Consider the following 10969-nt stretch of genomic DNA (forward strand, 5'->3'; position numbering starts at 1 on the left):
ATCAAGAGCTTCATTATTGGCCATTTATCACTGGCAACTGCCGATTCTCTTCATATACCCTCACTGAAGGCATACTGGTGCTATAACCTAAGGATTGATCGTCATTGAGTCAGTAAGTCTGAAGCCAATTGGCGTCTTCATACATGTACCCAGGCGTCTCCCAAGCTACGTGTATGGACAACGGCTGACAGTTATATCCAGGAACTCTTCAGTCCTCATAACCATATCATAATTCTATCCAAAGCCCGTCAAGCCGGATCACTGTTGCTCGAGGCTTCAGCAACTTCAAAGCTTCTAGAAATCTACAGCGGTACGTCTAGTTGAGCAACGTCTTGTGTATGCTGCCTCTCTTCGATATCACGTCTCAAGCTCAACTTCTCCACCTCCATTTCCACGTCAACACTCTCCTCATATATCATGTCAAACGTTACTTTTTCATCTTTCCCGTACTCCATAGCCGCTTCGGCAGCCGTGCTGAGACTTCCCACGCTGCGATCGTCCTTATCAGCTCACCTCTGGCTTGACAGCTCGATGCCAGCTGGCAACACTCTTGCCATCCCCCCCAACCAAATTTCACCTGCCAGTCACTTCGCCCATTGCCCTCTCGTCACCCTCTTTTCAGGCTCCGGCGCAAGTCAGGTGACTCGTCTGCATAAGTAAACAGCCCTTCCGCCTTTCTTCTTCTCAAACTCTTCTCCTCCTTCACACACCTCCCGCGCAAGGTGCTCAGCTTCGCAGGTACCCTCGCGCACAACCTTTGCCATTTCTCTTCCTGCCTCTGCCCATTCTCGACATTAGGATTATTTCTTTGCGCAGTCTCAGCTGTTTCAAGGCATCAGTAGCTGCCGGGTTTCATCTTGATCGTTCCACTTCAACTTGACAGTCCGTCGATTCGATCACGCTATCATCTCTCCTGGCTGCTGATACTGACCGTTGAGTCCATCAGAAATAAGAACAACATCACCATGCCTGCAGCAAGCACCAAGGCAAACTACAAGACCTACGAGGCTCAAGCCCGTATGGTTCGCGCCATCGTTGCTGCTCATCCCGAGGTCAAGTGGAACTACAAAGGTACGCAATGCTTCTCTCTTGTTTTCTACCATCACGGCACTGTTGCTCCCCCTCTCATCCACTCAGCCAACCCATCTTGCGAGTGCATTTCTGCCATCTGGAGACCCTTTTCTCGCTGTTCTTCATCATGCCATTTTGTTGGGGCGAAGGTTGACTCTTCGTCCCAGAAATTGCCGCCTGCTATGGATCCGACATGAGTGAGCACGCTCTGAATCACCGATTCCGTCGCCTCAGGGCGCAGGCCGTCATCGTTCGCGAGGGTCGCAAGGAGGGATTCGATATGAAGGACATGATTCCGGACGGAGACCTCCCCGTCACCCAAGAAGCTGTGGAAAAGAACAGTATGCCTTGAACTTTGACTCTTTGCTCTGAGCCCATACAACACCCTTTTCATCTCCCACATCTACCAATTTCCCCTTCATCCTCGCTATTTCCATCAAGCACCCGCCGTTCACAAGGCATCGAAACTAGGCAGTGTTCCGATCATGGAGCTGACCCTTGTCCTGACAGATATTGCCAAATACTTTGGAGAGTCCACGCCGGACGGCATAGGTTTCCAGTTCCGCGGCATCAAGAAAGACGCCGACACCCTCCGCAAAGTCGAGAGCGAGGGCGGCGACGTCGCCAGATGCCTCAACCTCGGCTCCAGCCGCGGCAGCGGCAGCGTCACGTCCACCCCGTCCAAGCCAACCGCCTTCCGCTCGACAGGCAGCCGCACCGGCTCCGGCACCGGCCGCAAGCGCGCCCGCAAGATGGACATGATCAAGCGCTCCGAGTCCGACGACGAAGACGACGACGACGACACCCTCGGAGGCCACAACTGGAGCGAGCACGAGGACACGCCGACCAAGAAGCCCAAGACTGGAGGAGCCTTCCCGGGCCAGAGGACCGGGACTCCCTCTCGACGAGCTACTACCAAGGCCAACGCTACGATCGCTGAAGCCTCCGCGCTGCTCGACAATAGCGATTCTCAACCCGAGGTGGAGGTTTCCGCCGGCCAGCCTACGGTCAGCGCCTCCTTTGCCCTGCGAGACGCGTCTCCTGAGCCGTCCTACGATCCCTTCAACACCAGGCCGATCATTGGCGTGAATACCGGACCTCCGGCGGCGGCGAGCTACCAGTCCATCGCTCATTATGCCTCCGGCTCTGGTTCGCAGCCTTATTCCGGGTCGGTCTATGACGATCTGGGTGATGGTGAGATTTAGGAGAGGGTACAGGAGGAGACCCTCTCCGCCTACACACTCTCCATCTTACCATGAGCACTTCTCGGTTTCACTTGATGGAAGGATTTCCCTACTGAAACGAAACTAAACTAAAATATCACAAAACATACGACCCAAAAAAAGGACGGATATGGTGATCAACCTCTATCACGAATCTGGTGGTTATTCAAGCAAGGACAGGCATCGAGGCCATCAGTACGCATGCACGGCGTTGGAGGAGGAAACTAAATATATTGCTCTTGTTGACTTTTCTCTGATTCTATTTTACTTTTTACCCCACAGAACTTGCCCCTTATTTCATTTTATTCTCATGGCCTGCCTTTTCATTTCATTCACGGATTTCCCTTTTCTCTTCATGACTTGTACCCTCTTTCTTACAGACACATCTGTCCCCCTTTCATAACTATTTACATTTGCTTTTATCTTGGTCCCGGTCTCGTTATTGCATCAACTCCCCCGTCTCTGAAAAGAGCAATTAGTGAGACGAGTTGAACTGAGAGCATCAAGTTTTCCTCTGCATTGCTCCCTTCTCGGGGAAGGAGGCCTCAAAGAAAAGTTGACGAGGGGGATAACAAGGAAAGGACTCGGTTATCTGATCTTTTATACGCAGTATTCTAGGCACAGCTGTCGGAATCGAAACAAAGTTACGCATGGAAGAGTCACTCGTACAATCGTCTTGTGTGTGTGTGTGTGTGTGTGTGTGTGCTTTGTGTGCTCGTGATACTGTCCCAGAATCGCCCACTTGCAGAGCAGTCTCACACTCGGTTTGGACAAAGAAAAGAAAAGACAAATCGAGAGAAGTTCATAAGAAATCAACGTGGGGTCAACTTTTGCGTTTGGCCAAAGGGACTCAAAAACTTGTTCATTTTGATATAGCAAAAGGGGGGCCCGGATCTCGAGCCCACAATCGCCAAGTCCACACATCATGGGAGGAACAGCAGTTCAACTCCCTCCATGCCTAGATGAACAAGCAAAAAGAGCATAAAAAAAGAAAAAAGAAAAAACATACAACAGCCGGTGTTCGCCAGTGGTCACCCACCTGACTACTAATCTGCCGGTTAGTGGCTTGTCTATGGGGGAGCAGACGGGACCCCGAATTTTCCACTACCTATGGTCGTATGTGCTTGACGATACAACCTCAACCGGATTATGAGCGGAGTGACAAGCAGCGCAGTTTTTCTTTCTCTCAATTCGTCTTTCTTTTCTTTGTCCAAACCGAGTATGAGGGAATGATGCTTTTGTAGACTTCATCGGTTCCCTTTATATATTTTAATGAATAAGCTGATATACAACCCCTATCTACCTCCTTTCTGAACTCGATTTAATGCTTTTTCGTGGTATTCATCACTTCTCTCAACCGCCAACGCCTTAGCCTTCACCCCCCTTTCAAAACAAAGCCAACAAGCCCTCATCTGCATCTCAGTCAATCAACAACCTCCACAGAGCTTCCGTATCCACAAAGTCATGGTGAATAATGTTCACAAGCCAGTAGTCCTCTCGAATCCCATCCAATAGCTTCTGGCTGTCCGATCCCCGTCCGTACACCTTGGCCCACTCGGCCCAAATGCCAAACGCCTCCTCGCTCCAGGCGCGGAAACTGACCTCCTCGATAATGGTCGGCGTGACAATCTCCTTGCCCGGGAAGACTCCCCAGGTCACGGCGTTGGTGCTCGCGCTGGCACTGACTTGACCCGAGCCGCCGGTAGAATCGGATGAGACGAAGTCGCCCTTGGCATTGCTGGCGTAGAAGCACACCACCTCTTCGACCTCGGTGGAGGTGAGCTTGTCGTAGAGAATCTTCCAGTCCGCGGATGGGAGGAAGAACTCTACAAAGGACTTTTGAAAGACAAATCCTGAAGCAGGTCCCCATCCGAACGTGGGGTCTGACGAGGGCAAGCCGTTGACGGCGGGCTGAGAAGCAACAGTCCACCAGCCCTTCCTGTTCAGCGCCTCAAGCTTGGACTTGATGATGGAGGACTCGGGAAGCAGGTCTTCTTCGCTCCACGGAATGGCGGATATCTCGCCTCTGATGTGTCGCACGAAGATGTCATTGATGTCGCTGGCCACCTTGGGATATCCCCAGAGACTGACGGCCTGTGTGACAGACATGTGGAGGCTGACGCCATATCCGTCTATCTCTCCGTACGCAGGCGAGCGGGCGTCACCAAAGCGGCCGTTGGGGAAGTCGTCCCACGTTGCCTCACGACCAAGAGCGCCTTCGCCCTCCGAAATGGCCAGTGTGTTGGCGCGCGTGTTGACGTTTCCGGCCGGAATGCCGGCCTCTGTGCTTGTGGCCTCCCATTCGGGGTGGGTGGCAGCTCTGCCGACAATCACTCGGTTGTGGGGATCAGAGCCGACGGAAGACTGTCTCCTGGCCGTGCGTGTGTGACTAGGCGCGCGAGGGGGAACGTTGCCATTGACGCTGATTTTGGGTATCGTGCGCTGCGCTGCCGCCACCACTGCAGTTTCATCGACGACAGCTTCCTCCTCCTCGGGAATGTCAGGAATCAGCTTGGTCCTCTCGAGGATAAAGGAAACTGATTTCTCGAGGTTGAGCGTGTAGAAATGGAAGCCCTTGGGGCCGGGGGTCCTGCTTTTGATCTCTCTGATCTGCTCCACCAGCTCGCTGAGGATATCTACTCCGACCATTTTGACCTTCTCGTCATCTCCCTTGACGGCGTTGAGGCGGTCCATGATTTCGTCCGGCATCTTTGCATGGCTCAGCTTCGTCGTCCTCTTGATCATCGCATAGCTCTGAATCGGCATCAAGCCGGGCAGGATGGGTATCGTCTTGAAGGCGCCGCTAGGGTGGGTTCTCAATGTTGTTTCAAACTTTTCGTAGGCCTCGATATCAAAGAAGAGCTGGGTCATGATGAAATCCGCTCCCGCCTGGACTTTGTCGACAAGATACGGCAGATCGTGTTCGAAGCTCTGGCCTTCAGGGTGGCTGCCGTCGCCGTGACCCTCAGGATACGCGGCGACTCCAATGCAAAAGTAGCTGCCATACTTCTTGCGGATATACTTGACGAGGTCGATGGCCCATGTAAACTCCTCAGAGGCTTCAGTCGGCTCGTCGGCGTCTCGGTACTCGGCGCGGGGCGGGTCTCCCCTCAGAGCCAGAATGTTGCGGATGCCCAACGCTCTCGCGTCGTCCAGCGCCTGGTCAATCAGGGCCTGGCTCATGTTGGTGCATGTCAGGTGGAGGCAAGTGGTGAGGCCAAGCTCGCGCTGGCACAGCTCGGCAAGCTCAAGGGACTTTTGCGCTGTTGAGCCACCGGCTCCCCAGGTGACGTTGACGAAGAGAGGCCGCAGAGCCCTCTCCATTCGCTGCAGACGGACACGCAGGTTGGAGAATCCCATCTGCGTCTTGGGAGGGAAGAACTCGAGGGAGAAATACTCTGCGTCCGCCGGCAGAGCCGCTATTTTGTCGGTGATTCGGTCCATGTTGGCGATGTTGCGGTCGAATGGTGTATGGATATCGTGCTGATAGTGAGAGGCTCCTAACGTCGGTTCGAAGCAGATATCTGGCTGATGATGCGTGCGATTAGCGGCTCGATGCGGTTTTGGTGAGAGTCTTTCTCTTGACGTCTGTTTGCCGGTCGGATCGCAGCAACCGACTATCGTTTGCAGTTCCAGATGGAGCTGCGAGATGCCGCTGATTCAGCCAATTGAAAGTGACTCCGATGATCGGCAAAGCTCTGAGATGACGGCAGCGGAGATACTAGAAGTCCAGAGACCGACGCCAATTGAGTCGTCGACGGCAGGATTCAACGTGACAACACAAGAGCAGAAAGTTTTGCGATGCCCGCTGTCGCAAGCTGGCGGGGCAGCTGCCGGCACTGAGAGGCGGTTCAATGGCGGGGTTGCCAAGTCATGTCCGTTGTCGCTGGATTCCAGGGTTCGTTATCGCTATCGCGCTGGGGAATGCTATGACGCACCGGTTGGCACTGACTTGCAGGGGTCCGGCTACTGTGTCTCAGCACGTGAGTCCGCTGTAACGGCTCTTGAACAGCGCTGGGGACAGCTCCGATAGCCAACGGTAGCGGCGGGAAAAAAATAAAAAAAAATGTCCGGCGATTTCTACATCAACATCGAACCATCCATTGACACAGTCTCTCTCGTCTTCTGCCCAATTGCCTCTGCTCAACTGCACAAACTGCTACAGAGCTGTCCCTCACCGCAATATGACCGCACCATGATGCGCATGCTTCGTGGAAGCCATATGGGCCTCACAAGAGCCGGCGTGGCTGCGTGCCGCCGATGTATAGCAGCTGGCGCAAATGGGGCGACAAACCGGCCGTCTGCCCTGACGAGACACGACCCGCGATATCTATGCCGGAGAGGGTATGCAGTAGATCTCGTGGGTCTGGACAAGAAATGGCGTCAGGTCTGGGAACAGAATCAGAGCCAGAATCAGAGCCCTGCGAGTGGCGAGCCTCTTGCCACAGGAGGAGATGGCCAGAAGCACAGCTACATCTTGCCCATGTTTCCCTACCCGAGCGGCACCCTCCACCTTGGCCACCTGCGAGTCTACACCATTGCCGATGTCGTTGCTCGGTATCACACCCTCAAGGGCAACAAGGTGATGCTGCCAATGGGCTGGGATGCCTTTGGCCTGCCGGCGGAGAACGCCGCCCTCGAGAGAGGCGTTCCGCCTGAGGGCTGGACAAAGAGCAACATTGCGAAGATGAAGAGCCAACTCGGCTTGATGAATGGCAGCTGGGACTGGTCGCGGGTAAGCCCAGCCTTCTTCGTATAGCTATTGAAGCTGGAACCGGGCTGAAAGAGATGTCCATATTTAGGAGTTGACGACTTGCGACCCGGAATTCTATAAGCACACACAGAAGCTGTTCCTGATGCTCCACGAACGCGGCCTTGCGTATCAAGCAGAGGCCGAGGTCAACTACGACCCGGTGGACAAGACAGTGCTGGCTAACGAACAGGTGGATGCAAACGGATTCTCATGGCGATCGGGCGCCAAGGTCGAGAAGCGAAAACTGAAGCAATGGTTCTTCCGCATATCAGAGTATAGCGATGACCTCCTCAAGGGGCTCGATGACCTGGCCAAGGATGGCGCTTGGCCCGAGCATGTCATATCACAGCAGAGAAACTGGCTTGGGAAGTCGACTGGCGCTTTGATCAAGTTTCCGCTCATAGCTTTTGGGCATGAAGTTGGTGCTGCCCTTGAGGTGTTTACGACACGGCCCGATACCTTGTTCGGCGTGCAGTATCTCGCCCTCGCTGCCGACCATCCCGTGGTGGCTCAGCTGGCACAACGCGATTCGGAGCTGCAGGCATTCCTCGACACCCTTCCTGGACTCCCTCAAGACTCCAAAGTCGGATACATGCTGCCGTACATTCGAGGTATCAACCCTCTGGCTTTCCACGAGGACACTCCGGATGCTACCAAAGCATCGCTGCCCATCTATGTCGCGCCGTATGTGTTGGGCGACTACGGCGAAGGAGCCGTCATGGGCGTGCCCGGCCACGACACGCGAGACCATGCTTTTTGGCGACAGCACAACGTTGACGAACCTGTTCGAATGGTGTTGAGCGCGTCCGAGGATGAGTCGACTACGGTATTGGAGAACGAGCCATACGTACAGCACGGCATCATGACGGAGCACAGCGGCATCTACAAGGGCAAGCACTCCAAGGAAGCGGGTGAAATGATGGTCCGCATGCTTGAAGGCGCAAATCTCGCCAACCCTGTCACGAGATGGCGGCTGAGAGACTGGCTCATCAGCCGCCAGCGGTACTGGGGCGCGCCCATACCCATCATACACTGTGATTCCTGCGGAGCCGTCCCTGTGCCGGACGAGCAGCTGCCCGTTCTGCTGCCCAAGGTAGACAACCACTGGGCCCAGGGCAAGGCGGGCAACGCTCTGGAATCGTCCCCCGAGTTTGTCGAGACGGAGTGTCCCAAGTGTCACGGCCCCGCCCGGAGAGACACTGATACCATGGACACATTCGTCGACTCGAGCTGGTACTACGCCCGGTTCGCCGACCCTCACAACCCGGATCAGCTCTTGTCTCCCGAGGCAGCCAAGTCCCTGCCCGTGGACATCTACATTGGGGGCGTGGAGCATGCCATCCTGCACCTGCTCTATGCCCGCTTCATCTACAAGTTCCTAGCCACTACGCCTCTCCTCCCTCAGTACTCCGAGGAGGACGCCCTATCTGCGGAGCCGTTCAAGCGCCTAATTACACAAGGCATGGTCCACGGCAAGACTTACATCGACCCCGAGACGGGCAAGTTCCTCAAGCCGGACGAGGTGGACCTGTCGGATCCCTCGAAGCCCCTGGTCGTGGCCACAGGAGCCCCCGCGACGGTGGCCTTTGAGAAGATGTCCAAGTCGAAGCACAACGGCGTCGACCCAACCGAGTTCACATCGAAGTACGGCGTCGATCCCACACGGGCGCACATGCTCTTCCAGGCACCCGTGGCAGATGTCCTCAACTGGGACGAGCACAAGATCGCCGGCGTCACGCGCTGGCTGCAGAAGCTCCACGACCAAGTTGTCGCGCTGGCCAAGTCGCCAGAGGAGTCGGTGCCGGCCAAGGAATATTTCGCCACGGGGAAGCCCTCGCCGGACGACAAGGCGAAGCTGTCCAAGTGGGAATCCGAGATGGCGCTCTGGCGCGAGACGCAGAACAAGATCGAGTCCATCACGCGGGGCTACGAAAAGATCTATCCGCTCAACGTCGTCGTGTCGGACCTCATGACGCTCACCAACGAGCTCGTCCAGCAGAAACAAGCGGAGCAGGGCATCAGGAGGCAGGCGGCCGACGTCATCATCCGCCTCATGGCGCCCATCACGCCGGCGTTCGCAGAGGAATGCTGGAGCCTCCTCCACCCGTCCCGCGGCTCCGTCTTCACGTCGGCCAGCTTCCCCGTGCAGGACGGCAGCCTGCCGATGCTCCAGGCGGAAAACATCAAGTGCGCCGTGCAAATCAACGGCAAGCTGCGCGCTACAGTGACGATCCCACGCCCGCCGAGCGGTCTGCAGGGCGACGCGCTGCGCGATTGGATGGTGGATGCGATTCTGGAGACGGAGGAGGGGAAGAGTCGGTTCGGCGAGGGCAAGTACAATGTGCGGCTGGCTAAGAGGACGATTCCCGTGGATGGGGGGAAGGTCATCAACTTTGTAATATAGAATAGCGCTCTTGAGTGACATGATAGAACGGATACCCCAAAACTCCGTAGTTGTAAAATAGACAATGGTATGTTCATGACATGGCAATATCCTACCGCAGAGGGGTGAACATGTCAGCTCCCGCTCGGCTGAGAGACTTGTAGAAGCTGGGTAGGCGTGGTCTAGCTTGCAGTCAAAGATGAGGAGTGAGGCTGAGATCTCTACATTTAATCGCGATGCCTTCTATCCTCTTCGGGCAGAAGCCTCTCTTCCTCGTCGCTGCCCTCCTTGCCCTTGCCGCGATAGAGAAGGTAGTGCTGGACGATGAAGATGGTGTCAAAGACCAAGCTACAGTTGCCGAGCGCCAGCTTGACCGGGTTGCCCGTCACGCCGCTCCAGTCGTGCTGCAGGTAGCTGTCGATGCCGAGCTGGGCCAAGCTCAAGAGGCCGCCCATCATGTCGAGCAGGATCTGCCAGATGCTCCAGCCGCGAGTGCTCTTGTTGCGGAAGTTTGCGAGGATCTGGGGCGTGTACTTGACGAGGGTGACGAGGAGCTTGACGTAGCCGACGGCGTAGACGATGTCGAGCTCGCACCAGTCGGTGGCCGGGTTTACAGACGGCGTCGTCCCGACGATGAGGCATGTGATGAGGACGCCGAGCGCGGAGCCGGCGATGATGCCGGTGACGAAGCGGCTGGGGCGGGTGCCGGGGCTGGGGTCGAAGCCCCACAGGGGGCGGAGGAGGTACTGCGACGCGGTGATGAGGCTGAGGACGAGGGCGTGCAGGGCAAAAGTGATGTCGTTGAAGGCGACGGTCGGGGTCAGGCCGTTGTGGCGGGCGGCATATTGGCTGCGGACGACGGGGGAGTAGTAGAAGGCGGCGTTGGAGACGAAGTAGGCGGCGAAACCTGGTCAGGAGAGAGATTGTGAGCGCGACAACGTCCGCAGCTGTTTTGCGCACATCTTGCTTCACATTGCAGAAATGATGGCCATCAAGGGAGAAGAAAAGCGTACCGACGACGTTGATGGTGGGAAAGTCGGCCGTGGTGCCGGACGTGGAGCGGCGCTGCCAGTTGAGCAGCGGCTGGGGGTAAAAGGAGAGGCTCCAGGCGAGCGTGTAGACCCAGCCGAAGAGGGCGGACAGCACGGACAGGAAGGCGACCATGGTCCGTCTTTTTTTTGCCCCGGCTGAGTTGAGTTTCGTTCGACGGGGGTGGTGTTTTGCCGATGACGGGATTTTACGTGTTGAATGGGCTTTGGAAGGGCGCCTCCGGAGCGACGAGGCGCAAGCCACAGGGTACGTCCGGAACGGTCCGGACGCGGCGACTTGGTTGTTTCTTCGGGATTGAAGAAGTTCGGGGTCTCCGATGGAGAATGAGGTTGATGGGAAGAGCGAGGGATGAAGGGATGAATGGTGAGGTGGTGAGATTAGGTGAAATGAGGGTGGAGGAAAGGATTGGCAAAGTTCCCGTGCCGCAAAATGATTGTTCGGAGGAGCAGGTACCGAGAGTGCTTGCGCAGTATGGGGCGGTACTTGTTG

General features: G+C 56.0%; 4 protein-coding genes across 4 annotated transcripts; 2 read left to right on the forward strand and 2 right to left on the reverse strand.

The window, feature by feature from the left end:
• Positions 1-965: 965 nt before the first annotated feature.
• CCMA1212_002495 (uncharacterized protein) lies at positions 966-2276 on the forward strand (the record flags this gene model as incomplete). The annotated part of the gene is made up of 3 exons (XM_073699877.1): positions 966-1071; positions 1239-1412; positions 1513-2276. The coding sequence occupies 3 exons, from the start codon at positions 966-968 to the stop codon at positions 2274-2276; spliced, it is 1044 nt and encodes a 347-aa protein (XP_073561170.1).
• Positions 2277-3713: 1437 nt separating this feature from the next.
• On the reverse strand, positions 3714-5738 carry CCMA1212_002496 (Methylenetetrahydrofolate reductase 2; the record flags this gene model as incomplete). Its single annotated transcript, XM_073699878.1, has 1 exon — positions 3714-5738. The coding sequence occupies one exon, from the start codon at positions 5736-5738 to the stop codon at positions 3714-3716; it is 2025 nt and encodes a 674-aa protein (XP_073561173.1).
• A 622-nt stretch (positions 5739-6360) lies between these two features.
• Positions 6361-9451, forward strand: CCMA1212_002497 (uncharacterized protein; the record flags this gene model as incomplete). Its single annotated transcript, XM_073699879.1, has 2 exons — positions 6361-7029; positions 7097-9451. The coding sequence occupies 2 exons, from the start codon at positions 6361-6363 to the stop codon at positions 9449-9451; spliced, it is 3024 nt and encodes a 1007-aa protein (XP_073561172.1).
• A 206-nt stretch (positions 9452-9657) lies between these two features.
• CCMA1212_002498 (Cystinosin) lies at positions 9658-10594 on the reverse strand (the record flags this gene model as incomplete). Its single annotated transcript, XM_073699880.1, has 2 exons — positions 9658-10337; positions 10444-10594. The coding sequence occupies 2 exons, from the start codon at positions 10592-10594 to the stop codon at positions 9658-9660; spliced, it is 831 nt and encodes a 276-aa protein (XP_073561169.1).
• Between the last annotated feature and the right edge of the window lie 375 nt (positions 10595-10969).

The sequence above is a fragment of the Trichoderma ghanense genome, assembly GCF_004382785.1.
Source record: "Trichoderma ghanense strain CCMA-1212 chromosome Unknown scaffold_2, whole genome shotgun sequence".
Lineage (NCBI taxonomy): Eukaryota > Fungi > Ascomycota > Sordariomycetes > Hypocreales > Hypocreaceae > Trichoderma > Trichoderma ghanense.